We start from the raw sequence: 20,638 nt of genomic DNA, 5'->3' as shown, positions 1-20,638 counted from the left end.
CACTGACCTCTAGCGGACACAACAGTCAGACCTGCGACAGATCGCTGAATTCAAATAGAAAGTACGTCATGCTCATCGCTGGCCCAAGGCTTGTGCTTGGCACCTCTGCAAGTTACAGTCAGCATAGTTCTACCATGAGCAATCTCTCACTGTTCATGTGTCAGAAAACATCATGTCTATTTTTCATGGCCAAAAGAAAACAGTGCACACTTAAAATTTGCTTAGTATGACACAGAAGTCCAATTACTGGTTAGTAAAATTACTTGAGGCTAAATTCACTCAACTTTTTAGACTTTTATTAAATAACTTGGCATTGCTGAGACTGTGTCTATGTGCATTATCAAAGCACTGATGTTAAAAAAAAACCCCAATACTAAGCAAACATGAACATACGTCATATATTAAGAATCTTAGCCTTCTTTTATTTACAATCAAGAAGTACAGAATGGTGAATGTTCATATATTTTCAATGTGTGCCCCAAAGTAGTTTGCTTGCTTTTCACTCTCAAGTTATTTTCCATAGGAAAAGTCCTGTAAGTGTTTTGGAGCTCTTCTTTAATCCAACTTAAAACAATCCCATGCAGAAAATTCCATAAGGCTTCAGCTGAAACTACAAAAGTTGGCTGCTCTCAAACAGTTAACATGCCATACAGGCTTTTCTTCTTCTATTACTAATATCCTACTTAACTTGACTTAACACTCTCACAGAGAAGTTAATGAAGTCTGAGGGGTTTTGTGCTTTCATCACCTTAAGACAGTGAAGTTGCTGGAAAATATTTGGTCAAGGAGGATCCAAAAACTTGAAGCTTGCATCTGGTGTTGCAGAAGAGTTTTGCCAGTTGTGTGGCTTGTCCTTGTTTCCTTTGCACCCTCTCTCACATAAGAACTGTTGCCTCCACACCCTAGATATTTATTCTTGCCTCAGAATGGCAGGGAAGGGAAGAAGCAGGAGGATCTCAAAGACTCATGCATTCTGTATTGGAAGTCTGTGAAAGGAAGGAGGAAGAACTTCTATGAGGAGAGCAGGATGCCAGACAATGCACCAGACTTATTGTCTAAATACTATTCTACAATAAGAGACACTGTCTCAGTCTCTTATTGATATGAAGCCAATCTGTGTTCCAAAGTTAGTGCCATCACGAAAGTGAGAATAAAATTTATCAGGGTGGCATGCAGTACAGAAAGTGATATTTTGGTTCTGGTCTGTGATAGAATCATCTTGGATGTTCTCAGGAAGAACTCCACCTCTTTCAAGAAGAATCCTTTAAAAAGAAACAGAAAATAATATTTTTTGTACATCCTCACATTCCATAAGGCACTATCATTAAGACAGAACCTCAAGTACCAACTGAACAAACTGTGCCAATATTGTGACTGGGACTTTCATTTGCTTTTCTTTTTTCTTTCTTCCAGTATTAGACTAATATAATTGCTTTCCTGAAATCAATAAAACCACATTACATTTGAACTTTTCTCTATAATCCATAAACTACCAGTATAACAATAAAATAATAGTTGACACAGCAAAAGTGAGCAGATGCCATTCATTCAAAGGCATCATTTGTTGATCTGCAAAGTACTAGAGAGTACTTTAAGATGGTGAGGACCCTCGCTGTATTAGTGGTGAACAATACAATATCAAAATAATTATTGATAACTAATGTGGAATTAGTCTTTTGTTCCCTCAGGAGGCTTACCGTGTTGCTCTTCTAATATCAACATAAGGAGTTGCAGAGTCAAATAGTCTCACACACTTTGGATCAATTCTGTGAAATTCTTTTGCTGATTCATAAGGAAGTTTATAGCAGCAAGGTCCTACGGATGGGCCAAGCACCACAAGGATATCTTTCACATTACAGCCATATGCAGATACCATGGCATTTACAGTGGCCATGGACACTCCTAACAATGTGCCTTTCCATCCTGTGAGAAATGATTGAAAAAAAATTGTATAAATTGTCTCTTTAATTTTTTAGTAGCTAAAAATATATGCTATTATTAAAGGTATAAATTAGGAAATATACCTACTCCTAAAATTACAAAATTATATCTAATAATAAATTATGTTTTTTAAAATACCCAAACTATATATATTACCCGCTATCAATTTGCTGATATAATTCTGCGGAGATGGAAACTAGAGAGAAGACTTCAGATTAGAATTCCAGAATTCTTTTTTTCTCAGTGTCCTGGTTTGGGCAACTAAAGCATACCTTACAGCTCCTCTGTGTTTGAAACATTTAAATAGGAATATGACAATAGAAATATGTCAGAAATGTATTTTTCTAGTATGGTGAAAGTGGTTTAATGTTATTTTAGGGGGGACAAAAAAGAGGTTCAAGCTAGAGAAATTGTTTGGAAAAGACAGACACCAAATTTGCACTTGGGCATTGTTTGGAATAGATTGAAGAAATCTCAGTTTGAGTCCTGGAAAATCTTTGCATTGCCCAGTGAGTGCAATTCCTACCAGAATGAGCAGCACCACAGGCTTTTCTGACAGGATCAGCAAACAGCACGGGTATGCAATCAGCACCTGGAGCTGCTAGAGTAACACCTTTCTGATCCGTAACTATTCCATCATAGCTGTCAGGCTCTGTCTTTCCCATAATACACACAGCATTAGCGTGATCAACCTGTCAAAACAAAACCAGGCACGGACAGTGATGTGGCAGCAAAACAACCCAGTTCTGTCTAGTACAATGTTTTTTCTTTGGCACCAACTCTTCTGTGCCAGCTGATTATGCATGAAAATCAGGCACTCCCTTGTTCAAATATCATGCAGATGTGTCAGTAGAAAGCCCCTGTAGAAGCAATAGTGTATTTTTCTTTTAGGAGGAACTGCTCTGATCATTTTTCTGATTATTCTACTCTGTGATAAGTTAAATGCTAGAACAACTTGGAAGAATCAGCGCTGCTTCTCCATATTGTGACAAATGGCTTATAGTTTGAATGGCTATTCCCTCAGATAAGCTGCCAGCTGCCTCTCACAAGTTCTTGCTGACAAAGTTAAGAATAATGCCAGGGATACAAGCAGGAAGATCTGACCCATTTACTTAAATCCATTAATTTATAAGATACCTTCACTCTGTGAAAAGCCTCTGGGTTAAATCCTGCAGCATTAGCTAGCCGACGGAGATTTTCTTTAACAACAACTTGTGGGTCCCTCCGCTTGGAACTGCTGAAGAGATTACAGGAGCTTAGAGTTGGTATATAGGAGATCCCACCTGTCCTTGTGGTGAACCCATGCAGGAAAATATCATCTGGCAAGGCAAAAAGAGACAACAAACAATTGCCTTCAACACAAGACCAGGTTTTATACTGATTTTATACACAGCTTTATACTGAAGAGACCTGGAATCAGCCACTCAAGTTGAGTATTGGTTTACCTTGTCTTTAGCTGTGGCATTTAAATTTAATGATTCTAATTTCCTTCTTGCTCATAATCATGCCATGGCAGGGACACAGAGACATCAGGCATGTGTGGGGCTGCAGACCAGGAGAAACTCTTGGCCTGCCTTTCCAGATGATGAGGGAGGAGATTTTACTGTCTGCAGTAATGCTTTCACTAAAACCAGGACTGTCTTTCCTCTGATCGTGTCCCAGGCCTGGAACAGACTTGCCAGTCTTTTACTTTAATTCTATTGACACTTCTCCCTCTTATAGACTATGATACACTATTACAACATCATATAGTTATTTGCTGCCTGAGGACATTTCCAAATCTTACCCATTTAGCAATTCCCTTGAAGAAATATGCTTGGTAACAATCTGCAAAAACTATTAACTTGAACTCTCTTTACCTGGGATCAGGGAAGAGCTGAAGATAGTGAGCTCCCCTTTCAGGCTTGGCAGGCTTTCCAAGTGCATCTCAATCTCACTTCGGATGAGTGCAATGTCCTGTGAAAGGAGTGTTTGCCCTTCACCCTGAGGTTCAGATATCTGTATGTTTTCACAGTTAGATACCATCTGTAAATCCTCAAATTCAAACTGGTAGACTGCTGTAAAGAGATAGTCTATATATACTTTCATTGAGTCTTTTCTTAAGGTAGGGAGAATAACTTTAATGATGCTTAGATCTTTTTCATCCAGTCTCTGTTTGATGGTGTACAAAGCAGCAGCTGTAGTCGGAGCAAATACCACCTCCAGTGTTCTCTCCAGACTCTGAAAACCTCCCAGAGGTGGAAGCAAGAACTCTTGTTCACCTTTCCTTTCACTCCCCTGCCTCTGGCAACACATGACATAAACAAATGGAGCACAGATGGAAGAGCATTTCTCAATAGTTTCCAGTGTGTTGCATAGTGATCCTTGTATGTTGTCCTGCAAGTTGGCTGGGAGGCTGAACAGATCTACCAGTACCGCTTCCACCATATTCCAGGATATTTTAAAGTTTCTACAACTGCCAAGCAGTAGCAAAACATGAAAAACAAACAAAAAGGCATGACAGCACTGTTAGTCCAAACACAGAATATTGAGGCAATTAATTCAGTGATACTGTGTAGAGAAGGTACATAGCAGCTAATTACTAACTCAGGATTTCCTGGCTGCACCAAAAGAAATTGCAGCAAAATAAAACTAGTAGAAATAGGAATTATTATGTATTTATTTAAGCATTTAGGTATTTCCCTACCACCCCACCTACTTCAGGTTTTTCCCAGGTCAGGGATGATGAAAGATTGATACATAAGATTAGATTGAATCAATTAACCCACATTAGCCTAATCGATCCTCTTGACATCTGATTGATGGGCCCTCCTCCAGCTTCCATGAGGGCAAGCAAATACAGAGGTCTCTTAGCTTGCTGGGACTTGAGGAGTTTCTGTAACAATCTTTTTGGAAGTGTTTAAGACACTTATCACTGAGGCGGAGCTCACGTCTGCTACCCCTCCTGGATGCAGGGTGCTGGGCTATGAGTGCAATGACACTTTTACCCACAAGACCTTTTGTACTTCTCCCTTTTGTGTTACCAAAAGTGTTGACTTGCTACTTTCTGACTTCTCTGTGAAAGGGCACATGATCAGTATAGTTCTTCTTTTCAGCATGCACAGGAACTCAGCACAGGTTAATGAAACTTTACCTAACACAAAAAGTACTTAGAACTAAATTCAAATAATTAAATACTGTGTACAACTTCCTGCCTCAGCTTTATCACACTGCTAGCTGCACTCTTTGCTCTGAAATCACGATATATTGAGCTTATCTCAAATCATCCTATCATTCATGTTTTGTCCTGTGGCCCTTGGTGTAATGACAGGTTTAGTGGTTTGTTTTTTCCCTTTTTGGAACTTTGTTGATCCAAGCCCAGCTAGGCCTACCCATGAAGACTTGTCAATACATCTATTCTGCCTCTTGCTATGAGAGCCTATTTTGTATATCCTCTCAGAAGTGTCTTACTTTCTTTTCTCCCTCTTTGCTAATCCTTCACTTTCCAGTGGAAGCCTCCCAAGGTCTGGAACAAAAGGATAGATTCCTCTGTTTTGGGAACCTCGAAGGCATTGTGCTTGATCTAGAAGAAATATATGCAGCTTTACCAGCAGTTGTGAGACCTCATAATAATTTAGAATATTCTTTAACACTGTTATTTTTTGCATAGCAACAAATTGTGCATGAATATAATTTATTTGTAGGAAAATTCATATCTTTACAGAAACAAAGAAATTGAGAAGTCTTGTAAGACTTTGAAATCAAGAAGTAATGGGTACAGTAGTAACCATCAGGAGTACAAGGACTAATTGGCACAAACTGAAAGAAGGGAAATTTAGGCGAGATAACAGGAAGCAATTCTTTACTGTGAGGGTGGTGAGATACTGGAACAGGTTGCTCAGGGAGGTTTGTGGATAACCCAGTCCTGGCAGTGTTCAAAGCTAGATTTGGTGGGGCTTTGAGGAACCTGGTCTAGTGGAATGTGTCCCTGCCTAAGGCACGGGGATTGGGACTACATGATCTTTAAGGTCTCTTCCAACCCTTAACATTCCATGATTCTGTGAGCAATGCTCTGCTACCAGAGATAACTGCATCAGATAATGCCCAGCACTATTTTTCTGCCCCAAATCCTCATTCTTCTGTAACTACATGCATGCTCTGGCTTCACAACACTACATTATTCTGCAAAAATACTGCTTCTGTGTGTGCGTGAGAATACTCCTTGGCATTTTACAGTTTAGAATGGATTCCGAGAGTTTCTACACTCAAATGAAAGGCCAAAGACCTTTCTGGTTTAAATGAACAGTTTATTCAAAGAAGGTTTTACAGAAAACATTCTGTATTTTCTTCATTGTTCTTTCCCCCAGACTGGAAGAAAAATAATCCTGACTGAAAATGATGTTTTCCTTTCTGTGAACTGAACAGTTACAATGATTAGTTAGTGACTATCAAAACAGGTAGACTGAAAGTATCAAAATATGACAGTAGATAAAAGCATCTGCCAAGGAATTTATGACTCTTGATTTTGCTCACAGTATTATTTCGATACAGCTGATAATGGCTTTTACAGAAAACAGCTTGCTAAGAAAACAGTGACGAAACAGGCTCATGTCAAAGACCATGACTTAGGAAATCAGAGTATTTCCTTTCCTACCCTGACACACTCTGTGGGAGGCCTGTCACAGTATGACATGATCCCAATCTAGGTACAGCTAATAGCCACAGGAAAGACAGGACTACAGAAGGGTGTACAGGAAAAACAGATTATTGCTCCACTTCAGATTTGTCAGTAGAGGAAGCTAAGTAGAGTTTATTGCTGTCCTCATACTTGCCCAGTAAAATACCACCAAGGAAAAGGTGGAAGGAAAGTGTTTGCTGAGGGAGAGGTAATTGCCTATATTGTTGTGTTTGTCGTGCAAAAAGTTCACAAGGGCAATTATTGGGATGTACACATAGGAACAATGGGGCTGATTCACCCTTGTATCCTTCCAGTTTTGCATCAGGGAGTCCTAGTGAGGTCAGTGGTATCAGAAATTAATTTGCTTGCAATAATAGCAAAACTGATTCCTTTATAAGCTCCCCTCCACCCACCAAAAAACCCCAAAAACAAAACCAAAAAGAAACAAAACCAACCACTTCTGAAAATACAGGTTTGCCAAGCAGAGCAGTGTTTTAGCTTATGGAAATGCATTCATGGTTATTCAGGTTTTAATTAACATGCTCTGCAGTCCCAGCATTCCATGGAAAGCCTCAGTGCATGTAACTGCACTTGAAAAACTGTTTATTAAGGAGTTGATCAAATACTTGCACAAACTTGAAGTCAAGGCCACCCATTAGCTGTTTTTTTCACTCCCTGAAACTGTCAGTACAAACATTTGGAGGCTAAAGAGATTCTCTTGCACAGATATCAAGAAAATCAAAGAAAATTATCAATAATGAGAAAAGAGGTAAGGAGGGTAACAAGAGTGAAAAGCAGATGGGCAAAGTGAATATAGAAAAGTGACAATGAAGGAAGTAAAAGCTGGCTGCAGAGAAAAGACAGCCTAGGGTAGAAAAAAGATACAAAAAAGCAATTATCAAAAACCCCAGAAATCCAATTCTAGAAGTTCTCTGTTAGTCAAGACAAGATTGCTGATCATTTCCTGCAACTTTGAATCCTGCTGGTCACTTCATATTTGTACAGAAACTCAGAGAAATTACACCATTTTTGGAAAATTAACATTTGCTAGAGAGAGATGCCCCGAGAAAGAAAAAAGGTCATTAAAGCTGCCCAAATGAACAGGGATAAGAGCACGTTTGTAATAAAATTTCAACAACAGAAAAGAAAAAACCCCAAACAAACAAACCAACAAACCCCACCATCAAGCAAAAAAACAGCAGGAAAAGAATTTTAACCTCTTAAACTGGATTACAATAAAACATTCTGCCTCTCTTAACTTAGTTGTATTTAGGCAAGGTTGAAGAAACAGAGATAACCACATTCAATGAAAACATTGAAGTACATGCAGTTTTCATAAATAAACTCAAAGTTCAAAATACAGGAATTAACTTACACAGGTGGCCAATCCTTTTAAACTCCTGGAAGATACCAGCTGATACAATACACATTTCCAGCTTTATATATCTCACTTCTTTAAGCCTTGGAACTGATTTGTACAAGATGGAAACTCCCATTCTATGTAAGATAACACTGAGGACCTGTATTTCTTCTTTTTGATGGGACCCTGCTTTGTTGCTCATTCCACCGGAAAGAACGAACTGTACCGCAAGGCACCAACATGATTAACAAGTGTCTGGGTAGCGCTGAACCCGGAAGGAGCAGCGTTAACCCTGCCATGGAACTCCCTGCTGCAATCACACCTTCTACTGTACCAGCATTGCAAAACCGCAAACCGACTCACAAACGTATGGTGCAGCGAAGCAGAACAAGAAGGCAAAGAAGTTACAAGTTTGCAGACCGAAGGAGTTTCCTTCTCTGAGCTGTAGCTGCGTGTTCCGGTGAAGAATTTGGCCGTCAGCCAAGGCCAAGTATGTTCTCGATGCAGACAGAGAGGTTATGAGAGGTTTGCCTTAGGGGCCACAGGCCCCAGAAGGGGATGACAATTTCTGGCTGCAGCAGTTGGAAATTTCGCAGAGCTTAGTGAAAAGGTCTTAATCCTTTGACAGGACAATGCAAAGGTTAAAAGGCAAGTGTGGAAATAAGGAATATATATCAGGCTTTGTACAAAAATCAAATGGTAATAAATATGTTTTCTCAGCTGTGTTAAAATCATGACAGTTAAGTATACGACAACAGAAGAAAAAGCAAAAGAAAAAAAGGAAAGCAATTTATTCAGGAATAGAGGAATTAATAAAATCTGATTTCCCATGAATTGCTGTCTTCCCTTCCTCCATTCCCTGCACCTGCAGTAAATCTACATTACTGCCAGGTCCAGAACACACCTGAGGAGTGCCCTGCTATTTCCCCTCTTGCTTTTACTTCCAGCTTGTGCTAGGCAAAGGGATGAGAACTGAATTCTCCTGGTTCTCCCTCCCGAAGGGAATAGATGGAGTTATCTTGTTCTTCCCCAACCAGACATCTCCTTTCATGAGCTTTGCAGAAATGGGTCGTCTCTGAGGCTTTGCACCCACTGTCAAATGTGGCTGAAGTAGGTCATTAAAAATTCACAGGGGCACTTGGTGGAGAGAGAACAACACAATGATTTTCTTCCCTTCATGCAGACTAAGGAAGAAAAACTAATTACCACGGCTATTTTTGGTGCAGAATGCTGAGAAGGAAATAGTCAGAAAATATCCAGGGTACAAAACAATATTGAAAAATTGACAACTATGACTGAAGAATTATACTCAGCTTATGCCATTTAAAACAAAAGGGATGAAATAAACAGATCATAGGAAGGGATGAGCAGTTAAGATGAATATATATATAGCAGTTGAGAAGAGATCGGATAAATATATATAATAGAATATATATATTTATAAATATTATATATATTTTACATTATATATATATATATATATATATATATATATATATATATATATAAATATGAAACCAGGATCGTTTTTATAATTATATGTATATGCATATATGTATGGCCAGACTTCATGAACGCAGATTTGGGCAGGGCTCTCCCCACGTGGGTGTGCCCTTCCAGCCTGCGCAGTGGATTTTTTAGGTGAGGCACAGCGTGCGCAGAACTGGCCCCACCCTTTAAGTCCTGAGGTCCATCTGCCACGGCCGAGCGAGCTTGGACAGTGACAGTGAAGTCCTCGGGACTGTCACAGCACCCGGTACTAACTGGGGCTGACCCTGCTGATCTTCCGAGATGTGATGGGATGGGATGGCAGGGAGGCATTGAACTGCCAGGGGACGGTCCCACTGAGACTCGAACTCAGGTCCTCGGGATTCAGAGTCCAGAGTGCTCTCCTTTACACCATGGGACCGCCCCATAATGATATATACTTATAGATAATTCATATTTATAGATATTTAATATACAACATGTATTTTATATATAAGTTGTTTAATATATGTAAATATTTGTTATAGATGTCATAATATAAATATAGAATAGTTGTAAAATAAATTCTAAAATTAAATTATGGAAGCAGTCCGACTTAGGGTTAAAATGCCCTGCCCTGGAGTTTCAGAGGACTATGAGGGGCACAAGGGCAGTCCGTGGCTCCAGCCCAGGGAAGGGCATCGAGCAGGAGACACTGGGCCTCGTCTCTTCTCCCTCGCAACCCCGTGACGCTCAGCAAAGCCCGTGTTTTCTGCATAACACATCCCGGCAGCCAATGCAAATCAATACACGGAATGAGGTAACTCGGGGGACTTGGGAGCCATAGGAAGGGGAGCAGAGCACCCTCAGCCCCGGCGCGATGAACCGCTGGGGGCGGTGCAGCAGCCACCAATTTCGGACGCTGTGGGCTATTCCCACCATTTTTTCCCCGGGTTCCTGTAGGGATCAGCCCCACTCCGGCGCTCGTGCCCCGCCGCGCTCCCCCGTGGCTCCCTGAGGCGCTGGCCGGGCGGAGCGGAGTGGATGGAGGGGCGGTGGCACTGCCAGGCCCGCGGGGGCGGTGCTGGGGTGCCGGAACTGCCGTCACCCCCGGTGAAGGAGCGTAGCCGCTCACGCCCGAGGTGCCGCTGAGGTGGCCTTGGGGTACTCTGAGGTGCTTCTAAGGTGCTCTGGGGTGCCCCTGAGAGGCTTCAGTAGTGCCCTTGAGGTACTCTGAGGTGCCCCTGAGGTGCTTCAGAGGTGCTGCTGAGGCACTCTGAGGTGCCACTGAAGTACTCTGGGGTGCCCGTGAGGTGCTTCAGAGGTGCCCTTGAGGTACTCTGGGGTGCCCCTGAGGTACTCTGAAGTGCCCCTGAGGTGCTCCTGAAGTACTCTGAGGTGCCCCAAGGAGCTCTTGAGGTGCTCCTGAGGTGCCCCTGAGGTACTCTGACGGGCCCCTGAAGTACTCTTGAGGTTCCCCTGGGGTACTCTGAGGTACTCTGGGGTGCCCCTTAAGTGCTCCTGACGTACTCTGAGGTGCTCCTGAGGTACCCCTGAGATGCCTCTGAAGTACTCTGAGGTGCCCCATAGGTATTCTGAGGTGCCCCTGAGATGCTCTGAGGTGCCCCGAGGAGCTCTTGAGGTGCTCCTGAGGTTCCCGATAGGTACTCTGAGGGGCCCCTAATGTGCTCCAGAGGTGACCCTGAGGTGATCCTGAGATGCACCTAAGGCTTGGGACTGCATGCACACACTAAGGCATCCGTGCTGCAGGCAAACATGTAGAAGTCTGCAAGAAAGCATTCTAATTCTCAGTGACTCCCTTTGTGCGTCCACCCATTAGGAACCTGCTGTTACTAATTAAAAATGAACCAAATGAAATAATGTGTTGATCTGCAATCCCACAGGAAATCCCTTAATGTTGTTTCATTAATAGGAATTAAATGGAATGAAGATAAAATAATCCATTTCTTCCCCTGCCCCCCCCCCCCCCCCCCCCCCAGTTCTTCACCTTCGCCTAAAATGGCCAAGCATAATTCTCCATCGCTCATTGAAGTCGTAAAACAAGTTGCAGAGCGGCAGCACTCACAGGCGTCAGAGATAGAAAAAAGCAAAACAGTTCTTTTCCAATTGCAGGTAATAAACCTTGTTTAGAGTAGTTGAATCAATTTTTTTTTTCATTAGATGAGGAGGTGTTCCTATGAACAAGACAAGCTGATGGTAGTTAAATCTTTTCTGGCTGAGTGCAAATATATTCTGTTCCTTTTGTCAAAACTGTGGATGTGCATTGTTGTTTTATAGCATCTTTTTGACACAAAATGCTTTTTTTTCACCTGTGTTTTTGAAGTGAGTATCATAAATAGACATTAATATTGGCTTTATTCAGTACTATTATGTAGAACACTGGGTACATGTAGTTTTTGTGAAGACTGTGATTTCTTTCCTAATCTCTCAGAAAATTTATTTGGCTTTCAATTATTATTTAACCTTTGAGATCAAATTTCTTCTGAGCTACTTACTTTTAATTCTGAGGAAAGACACGATACCATTTGACATTTTTCAGTATGGGCAAATGAAAATGGAAACTGAAATAATTGATATTTGAAATTTTGCACAAAGACAGCTTCCATGAAGTAGCAGTGAAAACTTGCTTAGCACTGTCAGTAGACCAGCCACATTCTGCAAGAAGCTTTCTCCTAGTGATGAAACATCCCATAATACAGTATGATGATGCTGCAACAATAATTTGTGATGAATTTAGACAAAGGCATTTGTTTTCAGAAAAGGCCACAAAGCTTTACAGCCCTGTGTAATGCAGTTGGTTCATTTATTGTTTCCTCTTGTGCACCTATTTCTTTGTCTTTCAAAGAGCCCAAACTCTAGGGAATTCTGTGCAAATGTTAATGTTAGAACGGCAAAGTTAAATAATTAGAAACCTAAAGTCAAAATGCAGAACTGCTTTTTCATCTTTACATCTATTCCCATGTGTGCATGTCACAGAAGACATGGGAAACAATAATTTCCTTTCCAAAATTTAACATCTTTGCAATTAAGATCTTTTGCTTTCCTATCCTCAGTAGATGGTAGCTGGCAGTGATACAAATCCTGTAAAACTGTAGCCTAAGATTTCCAAATTAAAAATTATGCAGAAACTTTTGTTCTTAATAGCTAATAATGTCTTAATCCATTCAAGACATTGAGTAAGAGATTTCATACCACTCGTAATGCTTCCATTAGGGGAAAGATAATAGGTCACATAAATCACAATGCTAATTATCTCAGTGCATTACTGTTGGCTGGAACTTTGAGTGGGATTCATCATAGCTAATTTGCATGGCCTACAAATCAGATGCTAAGCCTGTATTAGTCATCTCGGCTCCCTTGCCAGTCATCTAAGAGAGAAACATTTCTGAGGCAGCACTTCAGCCCTCCCGTCTTAGATTTACATGTAGATGTAGCACTCAGAGACCTGGTTTAGTGGTGGACTCAGCAGTGCTGCTTTAAGGGTTGGACTCAATGATCTTCAAGGTCCTTTCCAACCTCAATGATTCAGTGATTTCTGACGATGTGTTGAAGTACTACTTCCTATTTTTGTTCGGTTCTTATCAGTGAGATGTAGAGGCCTTTTTTGGACTAGATACATATTTCTTGTGGGACTGAATATAGCTGGGATGAATCCAACTCTCAAATGCTACTGTGATGAAGGCAGAATTAAAAACCTCAGTAGAACAGGCTAGTTAAGCTTCATCACCTGAAACACCACTCTATGTGTTTGTGTGGGTTTGTAACTGATTTTTGGAATCTTTAGATATTTTTAGTCCAGTTAGAACTTCACCAGATTTCAGCTCTAAACAAACACTAGGATTGAGTTTGTTCTACCATATCCTATGTATCTTGCAATATGAGGAATTTAAGTTTAAGAATACCCTATTTCATATTTTAGACTCACTCTAAGGGGAGATGACTAAGGTAGTATTCTTGCATTGTGCCTCTAAGGTGATGATATTAAAAATGGAACTCTAATTATCATCCATTCAAACCACATTAGGCAAGTGAAAAAGAAGACCCTATTGAATAAATACAAATTACAGTGTTTAACTAGACAATTCATATCCACCCAAAAAAATGTTCTTAAGAGAACACTGAAATATTTTAACAGGCAAAGCGTCAGGAACTAGAAAAGGAAATGAATTCCATTCTGCTAGAAATAAGGACAACAGAAAGGGAAATACATCTGCAAGATGGTGCCATAGAAGTGACAAAATACCACTGTGAAAATCTGGAGGCCCAAGTCAGAGCCCTGTATTCTGAAAATTTAAAGTTGAGGTGTGATGCAGAAACAGTACAAGAAGAGTTTGAGATGATACTTGCAAGAAATAATGAATATCGGGAAAAAATAAAGGGTCATAAACATCTCTTTTGGGAGATGGAAAATAAAATGCCAGTTATGATAGACCTTGTTAAAAAGAAAGCTGTTGTTGAAGAATTAAAGACAAAGAAAGAGGAGTTAATGCGTGATCTCCAGAATCCGGAAGGATCTGTTATAAAACAAGTACAGGTATTATATTTCATTTGTTTTTTTTTTTCCTTTTATGTGAAATAAATTCAATATCGTTTTTATAATACAATTCTTTTGTCTAATATGTTTGTGGTTCATGAGAGAGTAACTACAAGGGGATACAGACAATTTATAATGCTACACTAATTAAAGTTTGACTTCAGTATGCAGTGAAAAAATCATCATCAGTTGTTATCTGTATATTCTTGTAAAGACAGGTTCATTCTGTGTGATCGAATTAACTCAGACATGAAAAAAATTACAGAGCTGTAAATTAACCTTTATCATTGGATAAACTTACACGGACACTTTTCATAATTCTGTGGAAGATTGCTGTAGTGTTATCTTTTTCATGTAAGAGCACACTATTTTTTAAACAACTTTCCTGTCAACAAACTACAGCTGAGCTCTTTGCCAGTGAGAGCAGATTTTATGAGATGGTGATAGAAAAAAGAAGAGGGGAACACTCACTGTTGTTTTCACTTGACCCTAATTGCAATACTTACTAAACACTATCACATATGAATTTTTCACCACAAAATTTTGCCAGTGTAGGAACAAATACAAGTATGAAGTTGGAATGTGATCACAGATTTCAACTCTGATGTGACCTGCATTGTTGAAAATTTGGTGTTACTCTATTAATGTAAATTGATGAAAATGTGTTTGTATAACTGATAAATAAACACTTATTAACATTGATTTACCTTCGGGAAGGAAAACATATCTAAAATATGACATTAAATATTCTTTGATTTTCAACAAATTACAATTTAAACAAAATAAACCCTGTCAAAATGAGTTCAAAGGCCTATATTGTTGTACTTTTGATAATTTCACATCAAGAATGTATATTCTTCCGTGTCTAAACCCATGCTATAAAATATTTAATTATTAATTTTAATTAGTTTTCCTAAATTGTTATTAATTATTATTATTAGGTTTATAGTGATTTTTTTAATTTTAATTTTTCCCTCCATTTAATTTCTAATAATGGAGTGAGACTGTTAAAATGTGACATTTTTAATAAGTTTAACAGATGTACTGTGCCCATTTTCAAGGAGTGGGTTTCTGTATCTTGGCTTACAGGAAGAAATTACACTTTTAAAAAGTGAAATCACAACATTCAAAGGGTTCATCAATAAAAAAACAGATTTTCTGGAAGAAGAGAAAAAAAAGCATGCTAAGCTTAGAAAAGAAATTGAGGTGAGTAATTTAAATAAAATTTAATTACAGTTCTCCCGACAGAATGTAGATAGTGGAAATGAAGTTTGAAGTACTTTATACACCATTGCTGGTCATACATTGTTCAAGTATATACACTAACCGTGTTATCCTAAAGTCTGGGTACTGATAGTCTTTCTAAAATTCAGAGTTTTATTGCTGTCTTGAGAAAAATTTAAGTTAAGAACATTTTTTATGAAGAAGGAGTTCAGCTGTGAAATTTTTGGATGATGTCCTGGAAAGAAAGAGGTCACTGAAAGGTAATAGAGCATAACTCACCTTTTAAAATTTCTGCAATACTTCTGAAATACTTTAAATTTCACTGCTAACTTGATTATTCCTGACTTATCTCATGGTTCCTGATAACTCATCAATGGGAGAATGAATTGCACCAAGAAAATGGATTTCCCATGAATCTCTCTGATTTGAGCTGACATTAAATTAGGAATAACACAGAAGCTCCTAATTAGCTGCCAAGATAAAATTCTGATAAATAGTTAAAACCTTCTCTTTTAAATAATTGAGCTATATATTATATTTTGTCCCTTACTAAAATACTCTGTATGTCTAGATAGTTTTTAGTTTGGAAGTTTCATGTCATTTATCAGGTTAGTTCAAATAAATGCCACAAAATGTAATGAGCAAAGCTTGATAATATAAAGATTAACTGATCTAAGGTTAGCTCTATTGCCCACTGTAAAATGCAAGAGGAAGAAAGAATCATTTTTCATAAGATAGGGAAGGGCAGAGAATTTTTAACCTGAAAAGCAAAACACAGCTACTGTAGAATAGGTCTGTGCTATTCAGCTTTTGAGAAAATATTTCATTACCATGGCAACATTCTCCTAAGAAAGTTCTCTAAACTCAAGTTTTATTAGGCAGCCTAAAAGTAAAGTTTTGTTCTGTTATCAAAATCAATTTAATTAAAAAGTGAAGGTTAACCTGTTCTTCCGTTGTTTGGGTTAGGCAATCTTTTTGTCTCAGAAGGAAGCAAATTCAATAATTAAATCTTTCAGGGTATTATTTTCTATTAAGAATTCTCTTGAAAACAGTCCAATTTTTAATATAAAACCTGACAATTTATATGTATATAAGAGATATTTATACCCAGCAGTCCTCAGCACAACTTGGGAAAGGACACTCAAGTCAAGCACAGGAATAAAGTGAGATACTGGTCACATGGACGAGGTTCCATTGAGCTGCAGTGGTGGAATTCAGCTACAGACTGCTGACACCCAAAATGTGGTTGGTTGAATGCAGGTGACTATAACTACATGAGTCAGAAAGGTTCCCACTATAATCACTGGAGCTGTGGTCAGTGTGGTTGATGTATTCTAGAGATAATTCAGTTGGTCATAAGCCTACATATTTACAGTAGGGCAAGTTGCACTGTATGGTCTTTCTAGACTTTATACCATGCATGGGGTAGATGTCTGTTGATCAAAACAGGCAAACATTGTAGGTCACACATAGACCTGTAAGGCTAGGTGTCTTAGTCTGCAGACTCTCCCACCTCAAGGCTTCAGTGCTTGTCATAGGACTTTCACATATGGTACGGATTCTTAGCTTCTAGCACTACATGGGATAAAAGTAACTGGCATATAACCTTATGAAGTTCAACAAAGGCCAAATGCAAGGTCCTGCATCTGATTTGGGGCAGTCCCCAATATCAGTACAGACTGGATGATGAATTTATTGGGATGAGCCCTGTAGAGAAGAACTTGGATCCCCAAGATGTACATGGATCTTTCATCTACTAATTTGGGGTGTTAATAGATGAGAAATGTGGGATGAGCCAGGAATGTGTGCTTGCAGCCCACAAAGCTGCCTGTATCCTGGTCTGCACCAAAAGCGGTGTGGCCAGCAGGATTAGGGAGGAGATTCTGCCTGTCTGCTTCACTCTTGTGAGAACCCACAGGACCTGCTGCATCCATCTCTGGGGTCCTCAGCATAGGAAGGACATGGACCTGTCAGAACAGGTCCAGAAGACATGAAGATGATTAGAGGGCTTAAGTGACTCTCCTATAAACAGAGAGTTGAAGTTGCTGAGCCTGAAGAAAAAATTGCTCCAGGGAGACCATAAAAAGGAGGCTTTTAAGAAAGATGGACAAAGACTTTTTACCAGGTCCTGTACTAACAGGACAAGGGACAGTGGTTTTAAATGGTTAAGAGAGAATTAACCTAAATTGGACATAAGGATATTTATTTTTTTATAGTGAATTGGTAAGACACTTCAACAGCTTGCACAGAAAGTTGACGTAATTGAAAGTGTTCAAAGCTGGATTGGATGAGGCTTCGAGCAAAGTGTTCTAGTGAAAGATGTCCCTGCCCATGACAGGGGGTTGGGCAGGACAGTCTTTGAAGGCCCCTTCCAACGCAAACTGTTCTGTGATTCCATGATTAATAAAGTTGCAAAGAATATATGAGCTTCCAGGTTTCTGACTCTTCAGATATAAGCAGGTCATTGCATCTGATCAATGAGTTTGCTGTTGCTTTAGGACTTCTGGAGCCTTTACTCAGCAATCATATTAAGCACTCATCTAAATCTGCCCCTCTAAAGCCTTATACTTAAATGCCTACAGAATTGCTGTGGAAGCCTTGTTAATGGCTAAGCTGCCACTCAAACAGAATGGATTGACCCTCACAGCCCTGGTGCTCCCACTTTGTCTCAATATTATTTCTGGTCTCCACAAATAGTTCCCCAACAAAGCACATCGTGCAGGAATGTAATTCAGAACACCTTTCTAAAGCAGCCGAATTTTGGAAATTTAAAAATTTTTTTTATAAATATCTTTCTGCATGGAAATTGATGCCTAAGCGTCTTTTTTTTTTCTCTCCAAGGAAAGTCTGTGATCTGACATTGCTAAATAATGAAATCAACGACTAATTCATACCTGGTATGCTTCTCATCAGGCAGGGTACTGAGAGACCCTTAAGGCAGCTTGTGGACCTTCTCTCACTCCCTTTCCTGAGCACCAGGCCCACCCTCCATCTCTTGAAGAGCAGAGCATGATCCCAGTCTTAGACTTAGTCAGCAATAAATCAGGGTGGTTACCTGTGTAGGGACAAGACTTCAGTCATTAGGACTAATTCAAGATGTCCACAAATAAATAAAATCCATCGTTACATAGAAATAATACGAAAAAGAAGGCTCCAAAGACTATCTATTCCCCTGCTGCTCTCTCCCCTACATTAGTGTGTGACTATATTATTCTTGGCTAATTCTTACCTATCCTGTCCTTAAATGACCCGCTGGTGGAGATACTATGAGTGCCCACACAATTTTTTCAGATTGACTTATAGGTACACAAGGCCCAGTAAAAAGAGCAATGTTCTTGCTTCCCTCTCTCCAGAAAACATACTAGTGCTCCCTTCCTCAGCAGACGTACCAGACTGTTCCCAATAGCGATGTTTCTAATAAAGCAGATAATATTGATCATAGTTGTTTCAGTGTTGTACAATATAGTGATGTTCAGATCCCCATAGCGCTCATTCAGATGAATGAATCTGATGGCATCCCTCGAAAATTTGCGAATGATTATAGTGAAGAGCAAGGCAAGGTGAAGGAAGACAGTCCATCAGCAGTAAAAGAAGGCAGTGTAATTTATAAAACATCAGTGAGAAAGTTACTTAGTTGTATGTGAAATTTAGGCAGTGAGACTTGCAGGAAGTCACTGGCAGTGCTGTAGTTCTGACACAGCTGTACACCATCATGTGTTTGTTAAATACAGTGTAATAACATTTCTATAAGCAGACACAAGACTAATTATACACTAGCACTCATATGCCATTCAAAGCAAGCCCAAATTTTCATTAAGGGAATATCCTTTCTATTTTTATTATAGTGAATTTTTCATGCTTTTACACTCCAGAATGCAAATCTTCAGAGGATTGTCTGCAGCAACCATTGTTCTCCATGTGTGCTTAAGAAAAATGTACTATTTTAAATGCAATGCAACTACAAAGCTGCTACTACAGACATCTAGGTTACCTCATTTGTATTCTCATTTATACCTAAACACACTTGTCAAAGAATGAAAATTTTCTCTTTTCTCTCCTCTCGTTCTAGAGTCTGAAATCTTTCATGTAACAGTGTTGCCACAATGGGAGATGCTCTTTGAGTGAGATTTACTCTGTTAAACTTTAGACATCTAAGAGCAGGTACCCACACTGAAATCCTAACTTACTTCCTTACTGGGTTAGTGAGGTATGATTCATATTGTCCTAAAGCAGACTTAGACAAATGGCTTCCTAGATGTCTGTGTCTCCGCAGCAGCTGAATGTAAACATGAAATGACTTCATCAAATGCCAGAATAAACACTTGGACAGAGCTAAGTGAGCTGAACCCACCTCTGGACATAGTTTTACTTGAATGAAATTTTGAAGTGAATTTTATTTTCCATTTTTTAGGTACAGAATAAAAGATACGATGCTATTTTAAAACGTTTGCATTGCCAACTGAACAAAGTCCATTCCAACAAAAGACAATGGCACTGGAACATTCAGCAGCTGGAGAAGAAGGCAGCAGAACTAAGAAAGTGTCTTGGAGTAGTGGAGCTAGAAAATATCATGTAACAGATACAACAAAGCTAGATTGTAGGTAATCTTTTCCAGGCAGGGGAGCTTTTATTCTGGAAATACTACACATCTTAAATAGCCTCATAGCTGAGCCAGGGCTCATTGATTTCTTTGTTTTTTAAAGTTTTTCTCCCTTTCATTTTGTGGCATAAACTAGGCTGGGATCAATCTGTAATGCTCTGGAATAACTTTGGGGTTTGTTTGTTTGTTTGTTTGTTTGTTTGTTTGTTTTTAACGTAACCAAAGGCGGTTCAAGAAGTATTTTATTTAAAAGTCAACTAAAGAAGATTTGAGAAGCTACTGTTTATTTCATTTGTTCTCTGAAGATTGAGATCTACATTGTTTTTGCTGCAAAGAAATTAATACCTTGTGTATATTTACATTCCTGAGAGACCAAAATTCTAATCTTCTATCCATACCCCTTTTTATTGCAACTTACTGAACTCTGAAAGCTCTGATGGCCTGTATTTTGCTGTGTGGGAAACTAGAATAGCTGATGTTACAGGCTGTTTGTCTGGTGGCTGCCAGGATGTCCTAGCATGGGGGACAAGGAGGACATAGGCTGTCCAGCCTTAAAAGGCTTAGGAACAAATACGCTCAGAACTGGGCTTCAAATAATTTGACTTCAACTGCTCTAATATATGTTAGCAAAGAGGAAGGAGTAGGTTAGAGAGTGCTACATCTGGATATCTTTTAAAATGGAACAACTCCCCCTCAAGAAATAGGCATGTGTTATAGATGATTGATTATAGAGGAACTTTTTGTATAGAGAATCTTAAGTATCTAGTATCAGCTATCTAGCATCTCAGTGCTTAATATTTGGTAAGATGACTCAACATCAATGGCAACCTATTA

At 39.3% G+C, this 20,638-nt stretch overlaps 2 protein-coding genes and 1 non-coding gene across 6 annotated transcripts; 1 reads left to right on the top strand and 2 right to left on the bottom strand.

Moving 5' to 3' along the window:
* Positions 1 to 279: 279 nt before the first annotated feature.
* On the bottom strand, positions 280 to 8,219 carry LACC1 (laccase domain containing 1). 4 transcript variants are annotated; one of them, XM_071550739.1, is made up of 6 exons: positions 7,974 to 8,063; positions 3,801 to 4,396; positions 3,079 to 3,260; positions 2,468 to 2,633; positions 1,698 to 1,923; positions 280 to 1,262 (listed from the first exon to the last, which is right to left on the bottom strand). In XM_071550739.1, exons 2-6 carry the CDS (start codon positions 4,366 to 4,368, stop codon positions 1,088 to 1,090), a joined length of 1,317 nt encoding a protein of 438 aa, XP_071406840.1. In that variant the 5' UTR covers positions 4,369 to 4,396; positions 7,974 to 8,063; the 3' UTR covers positions 280 to 1,087. The 4 variants fall into 4 exon arrangements, with proteins under 4 accessions (XP_071406840.1, XP_071406850.1, XP_071406868.1 ...); XM_071550749.1 differs by having other exon boundaries at positions 280 to 986; XM_071550767.1 differs by having other exon boundaries at positions 3,801 to 3,897.
* Positions 8,220 to 9,794: 1,575 nt separating this feature from the next.
* TRNAQ-CUG (transfer RNA glutamine (anticodon CUG)) lies at positions 9,795 to 9,867 on the bottom strand. Its single transcript has one exon. It is a non-coding gene; the product is annotated as a tRNA-Gln (tRNA).
* A 1,577-nt stretch (positions 9,868 to 11,444) lies between these two features.
* CCDC122 (coiled-coil domain containing 122) lies at positions 11,445 to 19,780 on the top strand. The gene is made up of 4 exons (XM_071570722.1): positions 11,445 to 11,558; positions 13,582 to 13,980; positions 15,070 to 15,186; positions 19,616 to 19,780. The coding sequence occupies exons 1-4, from the start codon at positions 11,445 to 11,447 to the stop codon at positions 19,778 to 19,780; spliced, it is 795 nt and encodes a 264-aa protein (XP_071426823.1).
* Positions 19,781 to 20,638: the final 858 nt, after the last annotated feature.

Source organism: Pithys albifrons, chromosome 1 (assembly GCF_047495875.1).
Source record: "Pithys albifrons albifrons isolate INPA30051 chromosome 1, PitAlb_v1, whole genome shotgun sequence".
Taxonomy (NCBI): domain Eukaryota; kingdom Metazoa; phylum Chordata; class Aves; order Passeriformes; family Thamnophilidae; genus Pithys; species Pithys albifrons.
The sequence above is the reverse complement of the archived record's forward strand: the minus strand, read 5'-3'. Positions and strand labels throughout refer to the sequence as shown.